A 21,227-nucleotide genomic window follows, 5' to 3' on the forward strand; every position below is an offset into this window, starting at 1 on the left:
CTAGTTTTTAACGTTTTTTGTTTATAACATTACTTTATACCAAATATCTAAGCTAAATTCCGGACAGCGACGGTGATCTCAACATTGATTCCTACGATCGTTGCTTCTACGTTGTCATGTTGTGGTTTATGGTTTACTATAATATATAATTGAAATGTGTATTTTCCTGTTGAGGTGCACCAATCACTTTCTTGCTTTGCTTTTTTTTTCCTCTGACCCTCTTTCTTCCTTTTCTTAATCCAACCATGGACTTGCACTATTATTTTTGGACTCTTTTTACGTTCTGTGTGTCTGTCTGATAACGTTGGATATCTTTTCTTGCTGGGCTCTGTTGTAGATGAAGTGTAATTTATGGATGTTTTGTGTCCATTAGGGCAGTGGTTTCAAAACTGCTTCAAAACTCCATGAAATTTGTACACTATTGTTTTTACCAAAAAAAATAAAATAACATTACAAATAGTTTTGTTTTCCCCACTGTGGGGGAAAATAACAAAATATTAAAAAATCAATTGATTTGACCTGCTGTCCTCTTACTAATACCTCCACAAGGGGGCCTCCCCACCAGTTTGGGAACCGCTGCATTAGTGGAAGAATTTTTTCATATAAACAGTCCTACACTACATTAACTTTACATTTGTGTGAATTAAAACATTCTCAACCCTAAAACTAACACCTGTGGAGACCCCAACTTCTTGGGAAGTATCTTTATTCATCTTATGCTCAGAAGGTAACTGATCGCAAAGATGGTTGTGATTATTACTTCATATTGTGGTGTTGAGGTTTTCACTCTTTTTTTTTATTTTCTTTTACTGGTAAGAGTAAGTTAGCTACATATATATAAGTACTTTCTCCAAAGTTTCCTGCAATAAAGACCAAGTCTTGACTCATTTCTGTTACTTTGTTTTAATGAAGAATTCTGTGGGACGTAAGGGACATTAAAGGTGCAGCATTAGACAATATAGGTAATAAGGAAAAAAAATGTAAAAAAAAAAGATTTTGAAAGCATGACTACATTTAATTTTTTGCTGCAACAAAAACTGTGTTAAATTTCTTGAAGCCATTCCCATTGAAACCAGTTCTAACCAAGTGTGAAGTACAGCAATATGTGTGTTGGTGGCGTACAATTTAAACTGTGAACCAGGTGACCTGCAATTGTTGTGAATAATTGTTTGTATGAGGGTGTGAATATTCCTGTACTGTGTAAATATAAATGGCTGCATGATCTGTGTAAACAGGGATGAGATTAAATCCACACTGGAATATCTTTGGTATGGAGTTTGTTTTTGTTCTGTATAACAGTTGATTAATTCTGTCTCCGGTCTATGAAGTGGATGTCAAATCCTCCAATCCATGTCTTCATGGTGGTCATCTGAAAGGGGGTTAAAAAAATTGCATTTAAGCATTTAGATGATTTGTAGTTTTTGTTTGATTTCTAAAAGATCAAAGTTCTACACTTGAAGGTGTAGGTTACCATTTTATTCTAGTATTCATTCAAAATCTTCATGCTTTACTGCTCCCTAAAACTTCACAGTAAATGCAGATATTTAAATTAAAAAAATCTAAAATACAAAATATTATTTGATGTACAGAAATGTTGCTGCAGTTCATGCTTGAAAACTCAATCTGTGTCTTCAGTAGTAGATCACTACCTGCCACAGTTGATTACTGATAATTAGTATAATTATACAACATGTTGTTAATGTTCTCACCTGGTGTGAGAGCAGACGTGGGAACTCTTGGAATGTTGTAGATACTCTCTGCTGACTCTGCTGTAAAGATTTGAAAGATACTATACATATTTGTTTATTTGCTGTGGGGGAGACCAGGAAAAGAAAATCAAATGTGAAGCCCACCCTGTGGTGGAGTCATCCGTCTGAACACAGGAGTGTCGTACACGCACTCTCTCAGCAGTTTGTTCCCGTCAATCTCACACATCTCTGAGGAGAAGCACAAATCATCATCAAGCACAAATTCAGCCACGAGTGTACACTCATGTAGTATTTTGGACCAGCGGTTCTCAAAAGAAGGGTCATGACCCAAAAATAGGACGGAGTCCACATTTGGTGGTATCACCAAATGGAATTAATTTACCCACATATAATACTTAATTACCCTGCATAGAGTTGGAGATAAATTGTTAATAAATTCTGGACCACATGGTCTGGCCTACTGTTTGGGTTGAACTCTTTGTATGTTGTAAATACTCTCTGTTGAATCTGGGAGAATGTGGAAAATACTGCATGTATTTGTTTTATTTCTTCATCATTGTCATGTTAATGCTATAGGGGAGACCAGAAAAAGAAAATCAAATGTGAAGCCCACCCTGTGGTGGAGTCGTCCGTCTGAACACAGGAGTGTCGTACACGCCCTCTCTCAGCAGTTTGTTCCCGTCAATCTCACACATCTCTGAGGAGAAGCACAAATCATCAGAATTCAGCCACAAGTGTACGCTGTGTGTTAGTGTTTTGGAGCAGCGGTTCTCGAAAAAAAGGGTTGTGACCCAACAACAGGTCACAGCCCACATTTGGTGGTATCACAAAGAGTAAAAAATATTTAGTAACATTTCTGTAAATTTACCAATATGTGATTGGAGATACAATAGATGGTTAATAAATTCTGGACCACATCACCTAGCCCAATGTTTGGGTTGTGGCCAAAATACACAATGAACTGTTGGTATGTGAACTCAGTTTGAATAAGTAGCAGCTCATACGGTTTCTCAGCGGTAGAACGTCGTAGACTCCTTCTGATCTGGACTCTGTGTTGCTCTGCTGATTGTTGAAGGAGTCGCCTGGAAACAGAACCAGAACTTGTTGGTGAAATACCAGCTCAGTAAGTCTGACGCTGAGTTGTGGTGAGTTGTTCATACCCTTCTGCTCTTGAGGGACGATCTTAGAGGAGGAAACAGTCTTCTTCGATTCATAGAGATTATGGATTAAGGAAGCTGCTGAGACAGGAGCAGGAGAACCAGGAGGCTCCTTCAGAGAAGGGCTGCGGGGCCAGAGCTGTGTGCTGCTCTCCTGTCCATCTCGCTGTTCACACTCCTCAGAGCTGAGGTCAAGAGGAAGCCGACATCAGTGTCAATAGGTCAGATTTGGTGATTTTATTCTGAATCCCAGTGTTTCATTAAGTCCTTCTACTCACGCCGTTCCTCTGCGCTCTGATAGGCCAGAGACAGACAGGGACATGGCCTCCCACAGTTGTGTGACCCACTGTTTTCTGAGCGCTGCTGTCTCAGCTGCCTACACACACATTTGAGAGGCCTTGGAGTCTGTACAGTTCTCATGTAAACGTAGAAATCTTTCCACCGTTGTGACTCACCAATGTTTTTCTTTTTCCATTTTTTAGAATGATTTGAAACATAAAACGTTTGCTGTCCAATCCATGCACCACCGTCACTGACTGCACCTGAGCCCAGAGAGAGAGAGAGATGTTAACTGAAGACAGTTTTTAATTTTATACAACAGGGGTTGCAAACATCTGGCCCAGGGACCACTTGCAGCCCTCAAATTCCCCAGTGTTGGGATCAATTTCTAAATTAGTTGAATTCAAATTTTGGAAAATGCTTTAGTTGGTGATTTAAGAATGAGAAACTAGATGTGTACTTGCTGTTTATATCATACTATTGTATGTTATGTTAATCCAACACTGATGAGTGTACGACCCCTGGTCTACAAAGAGAGAAAGCAATAACAAAATTACTTTTTTAACCTCAGCTCTTCTTCTGCAAATTCTCAGTTCTTTTTTTTTTTTGTCTGAGGAGAAATTACTCTTAACATTTGACCTTTCCAAATGAGATTAAGACCATACACACTGGAGGAGTGGGCTGCACTTTGTTTTTAGCCCAGCTAGGGTCAAGTTTCAAACCAGCAACTCTCTGAATAAATGACCAATTCATAAACAATAACTAAGCCTCAGGCTGCCCAGGTAGAACTGACTCCTTCCAGCCAGTTACTGTATTAACTAGCAATATTCCAACACTACTTACTAATATTTTTTTTTCCAACAGATGTTGGCTTTTTTATTCAAAATGTACAGTACATTACATGTATTTCAACAGGAGTATAATCACGTTACCTAAACAAAAACGTAATAATGCAGTAAACTATAAATATTCATATTTTATGACAGAAGCAGGGCATTTATATATATATTTTTTACATTAACATTTTATTTAAAAAAGTTCTGACATTAAAATTGGTACTTACTGTGTAGATGTAGTAGTAGCCTCTTAAGTGTGACTGTAAAGGGAGGACAGCAAACATGGCCAAGTCTCCATCAGTTAGTTTGTTCAGTCAATAACATCAGTTTCACATTATATTAAAACAGGCTCAGATTCTAAAAATGAGCACAACTAGTCAGGGTAGAGAGGATTCTGGCACCAAGATGACTTACAGCGCTGCAGTTCTTGGTGTAGAAGAACAAGGTTGTATTTTGGAGCCTGAACCAATACGTCACCCAAATTAATTTCTGAAAAATAAAAAACAGAAACAATTCATTTATTTAGGTTAGTTTTGATGATATACACACACAAAATATCCACATACATTTATATATACGGTATGTATATACATATACATATATATAGTATATGCATACATACAGTATATACTGTATATCTTTCTTTCCTATATGTGTGTATATTACATTTTAAACAAACATTTTAACAAAATGCGACCTCTTACCAGAGTATCCTTTCTTTTCTGCAGAAACCCTTCCAATAATATTGTGGTATTGTCCACAGACATGTTGACGGTGAATAACCAGTGACTCCACACTGAATTAACCTTTTCTTGTTATCCATTTACCTGTGCCGTGACTTCCCTCTCACATCGGTGTTATCACTGTCGTCACTCACTTCTCCATTCTGCTTCTCTAAATCCCTCAGGGTTGAGTAAATTCACGACCCAATTTTTGACATTTTGTATATTTAAAACCTCTTTATTTTCCATTTTGTCTGGTAAAGCACTGCATAGCCTACGGTGTGAGGCGGTACCGAGTCTTTCAATTCAAGAGAGGAAGATTCAGTGATGATGTTTATATTTAAATTATATAAATGAAAAAAATTATATTCTAAATAAGTACTTCATAGTATTTTACTCTATGTCCCTGTGCTCTAATAGGCCAGAGACAAACTGGTACATGGCCTGTTCTAAAATAAATGGCAATGAGATTGTTCCTTTGACCAATCAGATTTTGAACTGGCAAAACCAAGGCCTTCAAGCAGGCGAATAGATATTGTTGTAAAGTGACTTCTGATGTGTAGTAACACTCTAGGCCCAGTTGAGGGCGCTGGTAATGTTTTATGACCCTGAGTGTTAACCTACCTGACATTGATCAAGATGCCACCACGGGACTAGTCATATTTAGTTATTATTGATGCTTTGATTTGGTTATGTCGCAGCTGTGGCTGTCATGCTAATAAAAAAAACATTGTTTATCATTTGTCTTTGTCCCAACTTGTTAGGGACGTGTCTCAGCCCCGCGGGTGTAAATGTCAATATAAGTCTATGTTTTGAAAATAAAATCAGGTTTGTTGACAGTCTTTCCATCTTAACGCGAGATCATACGGGCTAAAAGCATTTTTAGAAAATGTTAAACTGTTTTGGGAAAATTGTCTTTGTACAACCAGTCATTTAATTGAAGTTGCTGTGCAAAAAATACATATAGATAATATTTGCATTAATTCCTGTATTTATGTGAAAATTGAAAAGACTGCGTGCCCATGCAAAATGCCAGAGGAATATTTATTTAACTTTCCTATTTTGCCAAGTCGTGGGTGTGTCTTCCAACTCATTTGTTTTTATCTCCTAACACTTGCTGAACCAGATAGTTAAGTTCTCCTTTTGTCAACAGTCAACTCTCAGTTAATATTAATAATGTTAAGTGTTTGTATTTTAATTCTTATTTCTGTCAATGTCCATATACATATAATGTCTTTAATATCCTTATAAATAAACTATGAAAAAGTAAGAAAATACTAACAATATTAAAACAAGGATATATTCAGACACGATGCAGCTGTGGAAATATTTACAAAGCATTTTATTCCCTAGAATTCTGGGGAAATTGTGAAAACTTTAAATACAAAAATAAAAGGAATAGAATGTGTATGATATTTTGGGGTGTATTTTTTTCTATAATTTTAATGACAAAATATGTCATAAGTTGAGATAAAAGAGACTGAGTAAGAAATAATAAACATGTCAGAACATACAGTATAAAAGAACAGCAAGTGTTATTATGTAATCATAGTTATGCTCTGTGATGTTTTTATTTAGATTGAAATGGTAAACTCTCAACAAAGGGAGCTGATCTCACTCTTGCTGCAGCCCCACTTGCAGCAGGCATTGGACAGACCCACCACCACATCACGACCCTTGCGATCAGCCTTTCGCAGAGCTTCCAGGATTTCTTCTGTGATGAAGGAACGTGCTGGTCGGCTGAACACTGCGTCCTGGTTCTCTCCAAACGTCATTCTCAGGTCTCTTTTCCTTTGAAGGAGATTCTCCAGTGAGTTAGGGCTGAAGCCTTCTGAGGACTCATCCTGATGGGGGGTGAATGGATCCTCTGAGACATCTGCGTCAACCATGTTCACACAGTTACAGTGCTGTCAATGCCACCGTTGTCATTTACACACATCTCTGATAACCAACATTTCATCAAGGACAGTTAATTCCTACAGCTGTAGACAGTGAGCAGTTCATCCTAATATTGCAGTATTCGGCAATGTATTAGCAACAGCTTGAAAGAACGCCATCTACAGTGAAGTGTCACATTTAGTCTCACCTGTGCTACTGAGGGATCGTTTCCATCGTGAACCCCCGCATGTAAAGATTACTGCCCGGATGAACTCTCGGCCACAGAGCTTGACTCCATATGCTGGATCCTCCATAGGCTCAACCCCCGCCGCCAGCAGACACACAGCTAACACCACAGCTTTCCACATAGTTACAAGGTGATGGTGTCAAATGAGTCGGTTCTGTTCTTCGTTTTGACTGTTCACTATGAGCAACCCAAAGCTTCTCTGTTTCTTTGCAAGAGCTGTCCCTTTCTAGGTGACCAAGGCAGGGTTTATAAAGGGGTTTGAAGCCCTCCGTGGGACATATATACTGCGTATGCAGGCCATGTCTGAGAAAACAATTGATTGGAAAAGAGATACAGATGCCGACCTTTATGGAGACAAAAGGAAAAGCAAAGGTGAAATAATTAAAATTATATCAGCGACCGACTGTGGTATATTAGGGTTTCAGCTTGGAAGCACATTCGGTTCGACTTCTGTTGTTCGATGAAATCACCTGATTGGATGCTACCTGAATTTGTTACGTCAAATCTGTTATGTTAGATTCACAACAGAACCTGATCTTGTATTTAAAGGTTGTAAATATGGTTATATTGTGAATGATATTGTGTGAGGTAACATTTGTGTCAACATAATCTTAATTATTCATATACACATCAGTCTATGGTAAATATATATATATATGAGCTTTTGCCATTTTAATTGCACATTTGACCGTGGATAACTTGTCAGTTTTATTCTTTCTCTTGAAATTTGCTTATGGTGTCATCTCTTCTCCAAAAGGTGAACTGAGACAGGACCAGTGACATTTTCAAAGTCAGATAACATTGAAGTCCTACGATGAGTCACACTAAAATAAAACACATTTTTATCTGTGTACCCACACAGCCAAAGGTCGCTCATTTAGGAAATTACAATGGTGATGGTGAATTTGAAATTAGTGTGACGATAATATGCAAACAAAGTGGCATTTAAGGGGTGTGTTTCACCTTGACACTCATTACCATATGTCACAGCCATAGTAGCCAATGAAGGCTGAGAGAGTAAAACCAAAATAACAAAAAAGTTATATTTTTCCTTTTTGGATTTAAAACTTATTCATCTTACAAAAAAATGTAATCTCATTTAATTTCTTACTGTTTGTGTGTGTGGAAACATTAAAATATTTAAACTATAGAGAGTTTGTTTTACTAGCAGCTAATAAAACAAATGTTATAACATATAAAGTGACTAATGTGAGCAGAAATGTAATACATTTTTCAGGGTTCCAGTGTTTTACAGCAACCTTTCACAGGTGAAAGCAAGAGTTGTAAACAAGGTCACTGCGTACTATGTTTAAATGACCAGAATGAAATAAGTCTCAAGGACTGTGTGATGGCAAACTAGAATATGTAAAAAAAACTCTGTGGGATGATTAGACTGTGTGTCACCACTTTCATATTATTCATTTTTCAGTCGCTCTTTTAAGAGGACACCAGAAAATATCATGTTAGTTACAATGAGCATGGACCTCCTCTGTATTTGACAAAAATTACATGGGAAGTTTCAATTTGTCGTAGTTCTGAGGACCCTCAAAACAGTTCAAAACACAAATGACAACTCACATAATATATGTTTATTTGTGTTTGTGTCTGTTTACTAGGTAAACTATATAGACGCTTTTGGGTGTGTAGTTGTAGTCCTGATGTTTAGAGTTTATTACTGTAATGTTTATCAGCTGCATCCGGTTTTTCCATGCTTTTGTACCACATTACTCAACTTCAGCACTTTAAGCATAGTCTTTAAACAGAAGTGACTACTGACTTGCTGACTTCCCAGTCACAAGGCAAATGAATCACAGTATAACAACTTTTATTGGAAGGTCTTATGGCTGCTTAAGGTTAAATAACAACCAGTTTAACCATTAAAATATGAAAATGCCACAGCAGCTTCCCTGCCTGACGTTTTGGCTACATGCCTTAGAATAATAAAATAATAGCAACACTTTCTGAATAGATGCCTTAGTAAAACAAAACAATTTAATATCCATGGTTGATAGGAATTTTCCATAAAATGGGCGTGGAGCAATTCGTACAAAAAAGAGAAAACCGTTGCCTCTATGACTTTAAGACAATTTGGCGTCGCTCGACCAATCAGAGCAAGGACGGGGGAGGGGAGGGAGCGGGTGGGTAGCAACAGTTGCCCTGGTGAGGACGAAGCGCCATAGCCACGGTAGCCCTGGCGACAAGAACCCAGCAACGGGAATCAACAACAACAAGTGAATCGCCTTAAAAATAAAAAAGAAGAGTTACAAATTGCCTGTGGGAAATACACGCGTGGAACCAGAGGTGAAGGTCTGAACATAATAGAGATATTGTTTGTCCATCAATGCTTAGGCTGCAGTGTGCTATCCTTGTTTCTGCCTTGTTGTTCCAGTAGCCATAACAGGAAACTGTCTCCGGGTGCTAGCTGAGCTTAGCTTCAGAGCTAAACGACGTGTTGAGAATCTGTGCAGTGTGTTTCTCGAGTGAACGTGGCTGCGTGTGTGTTCGTCCGCTTCTCGTTCGCGTGGCAGTGGATTGTCCCTGCCATGACGACGCAGCCACAGATGAATACTCAAGCAGGCCGTTGTTATGGCGATGTCAAATGCAAAAGGTACAAAATGGCGGTTGTTGTAGAGACCAGTGAGGTGCTGCTCCCGTTACCTTGCTAGAAAGCTCGCCCTAGTAATCTCACGACAAGCGTGTGTTCGCGGCTGCATAAACTTCATATTACGACGGTCCCATTGCTATATTTTACAGTATCATAAAGACACTTTAACCTTCTTATATTTTATTATTTCCTTCAGCGGGCGAATCAACACATGCAGTGTCTGTGGGTACGTAACGTCAACAGCTCCAAACGAAGTACAGCTTTACAAAAGCTCGGTGTAGGGGTGGTGTTTAGTGTCTTTGTAGAGGCAAGGGCAAAACTGGAGCAAACTGTGGCGAGTGAAATGTCTGTGTAAAGAATGTAACTTAAGAAAGCTGGGGCAGGTGGCAGACATTCAATATGTCAGAGGCGTGGCAGAGAGGGGCGTTCTGCAGGTGCTCCATGGGTTTAGTTCACTTCCTGTCATAAGAGCGGGTAATTCTGATTAACAAAGGTTTGTAAAAAATCCCCGTAGTGTTGCAAAGCAAAAATCCCCGCAGCTATTTGTGACATGGTGTAAAGAACAATTGTAAAAGACTTTTGCTTTTATTTTTAACCATGTATTTGGTATTTAAAGGCGCGCCCTTGAAGAGGTTGTTATATAATGTGTTCTAAATGACATATATATCATTTGACCTGTGTTTTTAGTAGATTATACTAAAGTATTTAGTACGTTCGTGTTAACATTATCTAACAATGAGCTTTTGTACGTGTCTGGAGTGTATCAGGCCACTGTGTTGGAGCAGTACGGTTTTATATGAGCAAACTTAAAACAAACTAAATGTATTTTGTACTTTGATTTCCTTTTCATTTTACACAATAAACCTCTAGATTTTTAGACTTTTTAGAATTTTTTGTTATTTTTCTTAGTTTTTAATATACTGTCATTTACATGGTCTAGTTCCTTTTGTATAACTTTATTACTGCTAAATAGAAAAAAGGCAGTAATCTATCCCATTTATCATATGCTTAATTGCATTTAGCAACCGTTTTTGAGTCAGTGTGACCAACAATTTTAAAACTATTAATTATTACTATTAATTCTATTAATTACTATTAATTCTTTCTAATAATAATAATAATAATAATAACCTGATATAAGGTGGCATATTCATCCAGTGTTTCGATTTTATTTTCATCTTATTTTTCACTCAGATTTTTAGAACTGACTTTTTTCCTCAAATTATTCTGACATCTGCTAGATCTTCAGATATTCTAACATTTCACCCACACACTCCAAACACAATGGCATTTTTTTTTACTTCTGCTTAGGCAAGTTAGAAAACAGGAGCAGTTAGTTTCACTGTTACTGCATACACTCAGAGGCATCAACATTACAGAGTAAATATAGTTAAAATCAAGAAAAGTGGTTCAAGTCCTGTAATTATGGAGAACTTGATATATTTTTTCAAGATACTTTTACTGTGCTGTGTTCTGTGTGATGATTCAGCAAAGAGATCACTGACCACATTGACCACTTCAAACAGTCGACAGAATATTTACCTCATTTGAACTTTTTGTGTAACTTGTCCGATGCCTGATTCCTTTCATATAAATTTGAAGTTGCCACGAACACGATTGCCCCATTGTTTTTGACAATCTTAACACGATTGCCCCATTGTTTTTGACAACTTCTGTAAAATAGGATTTAAGATTCAAATGTTAATATTTGTCACATGATCATTACACAGGTGTATCTTTAAAAATTAGAAAATAATTAAAAAGGAAAGCACAGGAAATAATATATATATAAACCTGTTCTGAGTATGTGCCAAGAGAGAGTGTAATGGATATTAAAATGTGCAAAAAAAGTATAAATAATAATGTATAAATGAATCACTTTATTTTAACAAACCTACTGACTATCTCTATGATAAAATAACTGGACATTTCTTTTTTAGGTGACTCCCAGCTCTCATAATGGCCACCTCAGGCTATGTAGGTGAGATCCAGTCACCAGCCCAGCCCCAGAGCACAAGTGTCACTGTCACACCTGGGCAAACTGATGCCATTTCCACTCCTGCAATTGCCTCCCAGTTCCTGGCTGAGATTCAGACAACAGTGACCACGCCCACTGTTGTCACACCCACAGGCCAAACTCCTCCCCCTGAACAAGCCACTTCTATCTCTGCTCAGAAGCCTGCACCTGGAACTCAAGCTCCATCCACAGCACAGACCCAGCCTGCTCAGACTCAGTACGTGACGGCAGAAATCCAGGGCTCCCCTGTCCAGTCTGGAGGGGCTCAATCTGCTCCTCAGTACATTGTTGTTACAGTTACAGGTAAACAATGATGGTCAGGTGCCATTATGTTCTTACATACACAATTAAGTGCAAAGTACAAATCTGGATATTTACATATTTACATTATACATTTATGCTGCCCTGATAGTGTACATGCTTTTAATTCTTCAGAGGGCTCCCTTCACTCAAATGACAGTGTGTCAGACTCCAGTTCACCCCCAGCTGTGGTGCAGACAGGAGTTCCTACACAGGTTGTTCAGCAAGTACAGACAGCTCAACAGGTAAAACACCACTCTATAACACTCACAAAGTCAAATCATTGTAGTTTCCCTTGAAATTATAGTGATTCTTGTTTGTTTGTTTGTTTTTATCTAAGCAGAGATCAGTGGTACAAGCAACTTCTCAAATAGCAAAGACTGAGCCAGGAACCCAGCTCAGTGTCACCAGTCTGCAGCCAGTTCATATTAGCCAGGAGGTAAGTCAGAGAACGCCTCTATGAACCTCTGTCTATTTTGGTTTCTACTCCCCAGCTATTTACATCTGTGACCAAATGTGTCAGCTTCCAGCTACTCCACTGCAGGGTCACAGGGTTAGTGAGGATTGACAATCCACAAACATGGCTGGAGTATGTGTGATACTACAGTCTAACAAAGACAGGAACATAATTTTAAAAAAGGTATAAATTGCAATGGATTTCTTGCACTTTCAGCTGTTAGGACAGGGTCAGAGACCAGAAGCCAGAGATCAGCCAGCACTGCATGGGAAAATTACAACTTTATAAGTAGGTGAGGGACATGAAAGGGGTGTTGCATAAAAGTAAAAAAGTAACAGGAATACCTAAAATACTAAAATAGTTACAGAGCTAGAGAGAGATACTTCATAAACACTTTTGTCTGTTTAATATTTGTAAGTTAATATTAATAAACTTGGTTCCCAGTCACATGAAGCTTTTTAATGATATGTGTGTGTGTTTGTGTGTTCCTTACGTCCAGCAGCTCACAGCAGTGCCAGTCCAACATGTTTACACAAATCAAGTGCAGTATGTTGAAGGAGGGGACACCAACTACACCACCAGCACCATGTTAGAATGTTACTTTTATCACCATTTTCTAGTTTGTACAGTTGAAATCTGTCATTTATTCTGTACTTGTTTCTCCCTCTGTTATATCCAGTCGCTCCAGCACCTTCCCTTACACTGACTCCACCCTCTACACCCAGACCACAGCTGCCCAGTACTATGAAGGTCAACCGACTACAGGCACACAGGCCTCAACTCCTGGAACACCTCTCACTGTCTCAGTGACTGCCGGCACCACCGGGGGTGTGTCCATGTTTGTTGCCCAGCCTGCGAGTGCTGCGGCTGGAGGGGCCACAGTGGTGACCACAGGGGGCACCACCAATGGGGCTGGGGATGGGGCAGGCAACAGTGGGGGCACAGCAGGCAGCTATGTGATCCAGGGGGGTTACATGTTGGGCGGTGGCGGCAGCAGCAACAGCAGCAGCAGCACCACCACCAGTAGCGGAGGGGCAGCTGGCAACAGTCAGAACTATTCACACACTGCCCGCGCCTCCCCGGCCACTGTGAGTATTACAGAGGGCGAGGAGAGTAGCGTGCCGTCGGCAGACAAGAAGGTATGCAGAGGCGCCACGTGCAGGAATTTCTTCTCATTTTGTTCTCATTCACGCAACCCCTTGGTGACCCACACTGACATGACATCATAGTTGAATTTTGTCAAGTGGAAAACACATTTAAAAATATCTTATTTGGCTCCAAGATCAGAATGTGTCAGCGGTGCTGACCTAGAACTAGCTGCAGTGTACAGCGTTTTTAACTGTGATTTCCAGCTTATAGAAAACAAACACCATGACATCATTGTTGTCATATCATTAGTATGCATGAGACCAGTGGCATTTTTTTAAAATTTGCCTGAAATGCCCCTTACACTATTTTTTTTCATCCTAAATTCATCAAACAGACGCCCATAGAATAATGTTTAAAAATCTTTGGCGAGCATCCCATCAGTTTTTCTAATCATTTATTCATTGCATACCAATGTTGTATGCCACGGCACGCAAACAAATGTATTTGTGTTTTCATTCCTGAATTCTTGACAAACTGAAAAAATACATCAAAATATTAAGAGCACTTTACAGGCATGAGCTGTGTTTGCAAGAAGCATGCCTACTGTTGTGTGCACATACACAGATGTAATATTAACTGAGTATGCTGTTTCAATGTATCAGCCTTTGCTAACTGCACCAGCTATGTCTTATTTCCATTGCCTGCGTGTCAGGTACAGTGGTTGCTGGACAACTATGAAACAGCTGAAGGTGTGAGTCTGCCACGTTCCACCCTCTACTGCCATTATCTGCTGCACTGCCAGGAGCAGAAACTAGAGCCTGTTAACGCTGCGTCTTTTGGGAAACTCATCAGATCTGTGTTCATGGGGCTACGTACACGTCGCCTTGGCACACGGTAAGATGAGTTGCTCCTCGTACAGAAAAACGCAGGTATACACAAACTCACAAAACCAATTTCTACCTCTTAAATGTTTTCAAATAATTTTACTATTCTTGGTAGTTTCTTTTAAAGGTTCACATACATGGTTCCTAGAAACTTACAAGTCCTTGTAAATGTCTGACCTTGAACTGTTGAGGCATATGAACTTGCCAATATTACCACACACAAAGAAGTTCTGAATCAACGTTGACCTATTTTGACATTTCTGACTTCCTTTGACTTAAACACATCAGCAGCATAGAGTGCTCTGAATGCACATCTGCAATGTTTTTTTATCCAGCAGGACCAGAGAGATTTATCTGGAAGCATTGCAAATTGTGGCAAAAATAGTGTAGGAGGAAATGTGGGCAGAGATGAAGACAGACAGCATGTGTGTGGGGGAGTTTGTGAAAAAAAAGAGAATAAGGGAAAAAAATATGGACTTTTTCTAGACATTTTCGAAAAGTGATTATAAAAATCCAACAGTGTTGTGATTTATGAGAATTATTGGGATACATTGAAGAATTTGAATGATGTATGATGATTTGACTTACTGATCACATGATTTAGATAAAACATTTCTTTCTTCACACTCATGTTTTAGATCAATGGTTTGTTGCCGTTTAAAAACATCTTATTGTCCATCTTTTGATAGAGGTAATTCAAAATACCACTACTATGGACTGAGGATCAAGGCCGGCTCATCTCTTGTGCGTCTGATGGAAGATCAACAGCATCTGGCCATGAGGCAGCAGCCCTTCTCACAGAAACAGAGGTGCAGACTCTCAAAGACTTCCATTACTTACAGTGGATTCCTGCTCTCTATCTTCTTATTTAATCTTCTGTTTATAGCTCTGTCTCTGCGATTGTTTTACATTAGCGATTGTTTTACATTAATCTTAATCCCCCCCCCCCCCCCCCTCTCCTTTTATTTATATCAGTACAAGCCTCATTATTGGACATAATTCATTGTTCCAACCAGGTTGAAGCCGGTCCATAAAGTGGAAGGAATGACCAATGGCACAGCTTCAGGAGCCGGCCAGCAGCAGCAACAGCCGCAGGGTTCAGGGCATGTGGACATCAGCACCCAGGTCCAACAGTACCAGCAGTTCCTAGGTTTGTGCCTAACAAATATATATAGGCCAGTGGTTTGCTGATGCCGTGTACAGTGTCATCTTAAAGTAATGCTGTTAGTCCCTGCCTAATATAATTAGAGTCTGAACATCTAGTTTGATGCCTTCCAGATGCCTCTAGAGCTCTCCCAGAGTTCACAGAAATCGACCTCCAAGGGAAGGCGCTGCCAGAGGGCATTGAACTGGAGCACATAAAGAGCTTTCAGCTGCTGTACAGAGAACACTGTGAGGTAACAAACAAAGGGGATTCTGTTTTGTTGACTGCCACCCAACACATTGTTTAGGATTGACATTTCTGTTGCTTGGCCCTTTGTTCTGTGGTGGCTTAGTCTCAAAGTAATTACAACATAAGCTTTTAGAAAGTCAAGAAAATATTCATGTGTTTGAACAGTTTTATTTGAACAGGATTATTGGTAAGAAAATATTCATGTGTTTGAACAGTTCCCTGTATCACGTGACTCCATTTAACATTGGATTATTGGCGTATGTTAATGAATTTAGCCTGCTCTTACAGGCCATACTGGACGTCATGGTCAACCTGCAGTTTACCCTGGTGGAGACGCTGTGGAAGACTTTCTGGAGGTTCAGCCAAAGCCAGGCTGGAGACGCTGCATTGTCTGTGTGAGTAGTTGAGTCTTTATAATCAACTCTTAGAATCCCAGTGCAGCAGCAGCACTATATTTATTATTAACAGAGTGTGTCCCGACAGTCATGACGAGTCAGAGAAGCGTCTTCCTAAGGCCTGCCTGGTGTTGTTGTGCAAGTACGAGCCTGTGCTGCGCTGGAGTCGTGACTGCGACAACAGCTTGTACCAGGGTCTGGTGGAGATCCTCATCCCTGATGTCCTTAGGCCTATCCCCAGTAAGAGCCTGCAATAAGACTGAATGTGCAGCATCATCCTAGAGAAATTTAGAGAATAAAACGGTTTAATACACTTTAACAATTTTGCTCTACATTGCCTCCTACTGACCAGGTGCCTTAACTCAAGCCATCCGCAACTTTGCCAAGAGCCTAGAGAGTTGGCTGACTAATGCCATGATGAACATTCCAGAAGAAATGGTCCGCATTAAGGTATTGTCTGTGTTTAGATATAGCTGTTGGATTTCCATCATTTTTAATGTAGCAATCTTTGAGCCAGTTGTTTTTGATAACAGTCAGTGTGTTACCAAGAAATACATAATTTACATTTTTGCATTTAACTGACATTTTAATCAAAACGACTTACAACGGTTGGAGGTGCCATCAGGGATAGGCATGCTAACCGCTACACTATGGAATCATATGATACAGACTCATGTCAATGCATATGATGGTATCATACAGTAGGTGTAGGTATATAAGATGCATCAGTTGCATTGGAAACCTGCAAGTATATTTTTGGCAGGACAAAGTCAGATCTGGTTTAACAAAAGCATGATCTGCTACTTAAAGAAATACAAACAGAAATGGGTTCCGTCTGAAATATGTTACTTGTTTTCTATTCTGAAAATGTTTGCAGTACCGGTGAAAATCTAGCATAACTTTGACACTGTTCTCTGTCAGGTTACTTCAGCCAATGCCTTTGCACAGACGTTGCGTCGCTACACAAGTCTAAACCACCTCGCCCAGGCCGCCCGTGCTGTCCTGCAGAACACAGCCCAGATTAATCAGATGCTCTCCGACCTCAACCGCGTTGACTTTGCCAATGTTCAGGTTGGTTTCGTCTCTAAACGTCTGTTGTTGTTGTTGTTGTTGTTATTGTTCTCTGAGAAATGTCTCTTATTAATGCTGTGGTTAACGTGTGGTTTCACTTCATTCTCTTTCTGTTTCCTGTCACATTCCTCAACAGAGAAATGCAAAACAACTCAAACAAATCGGTTAAAATGAGCATCACTTCCTGTGTCACTTCTTAGTTGTTTGTGGTCCTGCTCTGGAGACTAGTCGTCATCATGTCCTTTTCCATATCCTCCATCTACAGGAACAGGCATCATGGGTGTGTCGCTGTGAAGACCGGGTAGTCCAGAGGCTGGAACAGGACTTCAAGTTAACCCTTCAGCAGCAGAACTCCCTGGAGCAGTGGGCTGCATGGCTGGACGGTGTGGTGTCCCAAGTTCTAAAGCCCTATCAACAAAGCCCTGCCTTCCCGAAGGCTGCAAAGCTCTTCCTGCTCAAGTGGTCCTTCTACAGGTGAAATTCAAGAACTGAATGTCATTTGTTGCCACTAAGCCACATATAATGAAAACCCCAGTCTTTTCTATTAGTTTCCGTTTTAAAAACTTCAACCATCATTTTTGTTGGTTCTTGCGGGAACTTGGAAGTGAAATCCTTGAAAACATTGAAAAGCCATTTTGCCATATAAATAAATATAACAACTTTCGATTTAAAGGTTTTAGTAATTATTATAGTTAACAAATCTCTAGAAATGTTAAATCTGAAATACATTGAAGAGTAGCGAAAATCTGCAGTCTCACATTCATCATTATGATAGCGAAACAATGAGTCACTTCCTGTTTTTCTGGCATACTTACAGGAAATATGTGTAACATTATTTTTTCTGTTCACACGTCTGCCTTTTGCAGTTCCATGGTAATAAGGGACTTGACCCTGCGAAGTGCAGCTAGTTTCGGTTCCTTTCATTTGATCCGCTTGCTGTACGATGAGTACATGTATTATCTGATTGAGCACAGGGTGGCTCAGGCCAAAGGAGAGACCCCCATTGCAGTAATGGGAGAGGTAAAGTTTAACACAATTGCAAACACACACACACAATTCCTACATAATTTTAACGTATTTAATTTTTACCATTAGTTTGCAAGTCTGGGCCGGGGTCTGACTCAGCTGGATCCTGACAAAGGTATCATCCTTCTCCATCTAATGGTTCTTTGCGGAGATTGTTTGTCACACAGTTTTTATAACCATGGCCTGTATTCCATCTCGACAGAAGAGGATGAAGAAGAGGATGAGGAGAGTGACGATGAAGGTCAGGAGCTGTCACTTCCCTCAGATGGTGCCGTCCTCGGAGAGGAGTCTCTGGAGCCGCCTGCAAAGCTGGCCAGAACTGACCAGAGAGTGCTGTTCACTACAGGGTCAGCTGACAACTAACTGCTGAGAAACGTCGTTAGATGTCACTCAGTTGTATTGGTCAAATAAACACACACAAACACATAATTTATACCCTCGACACATGTAAATAGACCCTGAAAATGTGTGTATTTGTGTGTGCAAACCTTTGCTGCATATGTAAATGTCCCTCTCATTTACACACACACATACATACACACCCAAACACAATCAAAACAAACTGCTGCTGTCTGGATGATGCAACTACCTGTTGGCACAGATTCTTTTCAACACAAAATCACTGGCGTTGCAAAAGGATGTGGTTCTAAAAGCAGACCGTCAGTCTAAGGAGGAAACCTACGTTTTAATCTCAGTTAAATGCTTTTTTTTTTTTTTTTTTTTTTAAACAAAGAAATCATGCCAGGATTATGTGTGTGTTTTGGAATTATTTTTTTTCTGATAACATTTGCAATGCATCCAGTAGCCTTGCTGTCTCCTGGCTGAATATCTTCGGCCCTCGCACCCCAAATTGTCACTGCCGAACAAGTCATTATGAGAATACTGTGATGTGTGTTTGTGTTTTGACAAAATATACCACTTGGTTGATTTACTAAATCAACTCTGATTGATTTAGTTGGTGAACATGTTTGTGAAAAACAGCAGGATGTGTGTGTGTGTGTGTGTGTTTGTGTATGTATCTTTTTGTTTAAAATCCAACGTTCTGCTGTTAAACTGACTTGATCATTGCTCGGTGTGTGTTTGTTTGTGTGTCTGGCTGGGTGATAGTAGCTTGTGTTGATTTTGTTTACCTCTGTAGATATTTTCTTAAGCGTTTAAACATTGATTTTGAAGATGTTTCTGTTTTCAGTTTGACTTAATTTGCCTGTAAAGAAAGAGGTTCTCCGAGTGCCTGCCACAGCCTGTCTTTGTTAAGGTGAAAGTACAGCTGTGATTTTTGGGGTTTCTGTGATTCTTATTAGTTGCTGCAACAAAATCATGTTTCTTTTATTGAACACCTAAGAGTGGTACCCCCAGCCCCCTCCCTTGTGTCATACAGTATATTTAAAAGTACTTCATCCCTGTCCACCCAGAAAGTTCCTAAGTTGCCTTGATTTCCTTTCACTGTTATTTTCCTGCCTTCTCCGTCTGTGTGCCAAATTTCCTTTTAATTCCTCATCCTGTCATTTACAGATTATATGTTCTGAGGTCTGCCTGAGTAAAAACAGTGATATTCTCCACTGTATATTTACCCACTGTTTAGACTTTAGTTGTCGCTAAGAAAACCTCCTGTGCCGTGTTATCACACATTCTTACCAGCCTTTTTGTGCATTATTGACTTCACCTTCAGTCCCTGTTATTCCTTGTGGCAAAGACACTGCATCTTTCTGTGTCCCATTCCAATGTTTTCATAGGTTATTTTGAATTTCCGTGCATCGTGCACCTTTAAGTGTTATCAAAAAAGTATGAAGATCAAACTGCTGACCATTCTGTCCTCCATTGAAAGTCATTTCCCTACTGTCCTCCGCCCTGCCAATTGTTGATTTCTTTTGTATGTCATGTTTTTAAACCACTGTTTATCAAGATTGATGACTACAAACCCTCTGTGTTTTTATCAGATTCTAAACCCACAGTTTTTACATAGCTGCAGTGCACGTCTTTCACTGGCTTCATTAGCTTCAAACCAGCACTTCGTCCTTTATATTAAGTCTAATGGTACCACAGCTACTGTAAGTACATATCACTCTGGTCTTTTAGCGTTCTAAGGTGTAAAGAATGGCAATTGTTTACCAGTGGAAAAAAACAAAAACAAATGTTTAGTCATTTCTTTTATAAATAGTTAATTGTTTCTTATGTACAAAAATGTTCGGTGGCAGTGTTTTATGAATTTGGTCTGCTCTAAGTATGACTGTGCCTTTGGAGGTGGTAGAATGCAATCCAGATGTTTTTAATTTTAAAGATATAAATTAAACATTTTTAAAATTGCACATTTCTGCCTGTTGTTGCTGAATTATTTTCCCAAAGCATATACTGTATACATAGAAAATGTATGGCAGCCAAAGACACTTCATATCAAATAATACAATGGAACACAACACATTATTATAGTCTCCTAGTACAAGCTACTCTCTAAAATCCTCATTTGAGTATTAAGAAAAAAATATAATGTTGCCAATGACCCCCTCCCTTCAATTATTCCTGTATAATAAAACTTAAGCTGCCTAACAGTCCACAGTTCCTTATTCAGATTTTCATCTCAACAGATACCTTAAACTCCAAACAACAGTAGAAGGTTCTGGACTGCAATCAGGCCAGTGAATCATGCCTCACTGTTGTAAAGGTGCCGCACAAGCTCTGGTCATGTTTAATATCATCATATTTCCTGGGAAAATACTTTTTTTTGATGCATTTGTCTCTAAAATGATATTGTTCTGCATCTTTGCAATATTTTACAGGAATACCACAGGGCTGAGCCCCCTTCTTCATCCATTCTTTTGAAAGATCGACTTCTCGCAGTCAAAAAAAGAGTTATTTAAATATGTTTAAAATATTAGAAGTAGCAAACATACCCCGAGAAACGTGTCTCTGTTGAGGAATTACTGGCACTGCCTCCTGTCTGCAATCTGTGGTACTTGGCAAAAGCCGCATTGCAGTTTGGCTTTCCTGAACTCTTAGACCCTGCTCCCTCTGCTGTTTGAGGAGCAGCAGCACAAGTTTCATCGCTCATTTTTAATCTCATTTTTTTCTTTTGCATCTCCTACATTAAAATCATAAAACACAATGTATGGATGTATGTATGAATTTTTAAAAAGCACTTAAAAAGAACCAGAGAATATTTATATG

The 21,227-nt window shown here is 39.4% G+C and overlaps 3 protein-coding genes across 15 annotated transcripts; 1 reads left to right on the top strand and 2 right to left on the bottom strand.

The window, feature by feature from the left end:
• Positions 1–1,035: 1,035 nt before the first annotated feature.
• On the bottom strand, positions 1,036–4,806 carry LOC112488442 (uncharacterized). Of its 4 annotated transcripts, none has more exons than XM_025064710.1 (11): positions 4,686–4,806; positions 4,396–4,470; positions 4,209–4,241; positions 3,322–3,408; positions 3,145–3,242; positions 2,870–3,051; positions 2,714–2,791; positions 2,323–2,406; positions 1,854–1,937; positions 1,710–1,766; positions 1,036–1,369 (listed from the first exon to the last, which is right to left on the bottom strand). In XM_025064710.1, exons 1-11 carry the CDS (start codon positions 4,746–4,748, stop codon positions 1,335–1,337), a joined length of 876 nt encoding a protein of 291 aa, XP_024920478.1. In that variant the 5' UTR covers positions 4,749–4,806; the 3' UTR covers positions 1,036–1,334. The 4 variants fall into 4 exon arrangements, with proteins under 4 accessions (XP_024920478.1, XP_024920477.1, XP_024920479.1 ...); XM_025064709.1 differs by having other exon boundaries at positions 1,710–1,769; XM_025064711.1 differs by lacking the exon at positions 2,323–2,406 and having other exon boundaries at positions 1,710–1,769.
• A 1,223-nt stretch (positions 4,807–6,029) lies between these two features.
• On the bottom strand, positions 6,030–7,481 carry rln3a (relaxin 3a). Its single transcript, XM_008329687.3, has 2 exons — positions 6,790–7,481; positions 6,030–6,579 (listed from the first exon to the last, which is right to left on the bottom strand). The coding sequence occupies exons 1-2, from the start codon at positions 6,947–6,949 to the stop codon at positions 6,299–6,301; spliced, it is 441 nt and encodes a 146-aa protein (XP_008327909.1). The 5' UTR covers positions 6,950–7,481; the 3' UTR covers positions 6,030–6,298.
• Positions 7,482–8,880: 1,399 nt separating this feature from the next.
• Positions 8,881–20,371, top strand: rfx1a (regulatory factor X, 1a (influences HLA class II expression)). 10 transcript variants are annotated; one of them, XM_017040750.2, is made up of 18 exons: positions 8,881–9,135; positions 11,374–11,753; positions 11,886–11,995; positions 12,094–12,189; positions 12,707–12,795; positions 12,887–13,346; positions 14,009–14,190; positions 14,870–14,989; positions 15,197–15,330; positions 15,459–15,577; positions 15,862–15,968; positions 16,042–16,208; positions 16,321–16,418; positions 16,890–17,039; positions 17,305–17,513; positions 17,906–18,059; positions 18,135–18,180; positions 18,268–20,371. In XM_017040750.2, exons 2-18 carry the CDS (start codon positions 11,393–11,395, stop codon positions 18,426–18,428), a joined length of 2,763 nt encoding a protein of 920 aa, XP_016896239.1. In that variant the 5' UTR covers positions 8,881–9,135; positions 11,374–11,392; the 3' UTR covers positions 18,429–20,371. The 10 variants fall into 10 exon arrangements, with proteins under 10 accessions (XP_016896239.1, XP_024920435.1, XP_024920434.1 ...); XM_025064667.1 differs by having other exon boundaries at positions 14,015–14,190; XM_025064666.1 differs by having other exon boundaries at positions 12,710–12,795.
• The last annotated feature ends 856 nt before the right edge of the window (positions 20,372–21,227 follow it).

The sequence above is a fragment of the Cynoglossus semilaevis genome, chromosome 17 (assembly GCF_000523025.1).
Source record: "Cynoglossus semilaevis isolate Cse_v1.0 chromosome 17, Cse_v1.0, whole genome shotgun sequence".
Classification (NCBI taxonomy): domain Eukaryota; kingdom Metazoa; phylum Chordata; class Actinopteri; order Pleuronectiformes; family Cynoglossidae; genus Cynoglossus; species Cynoglossus semilaevis.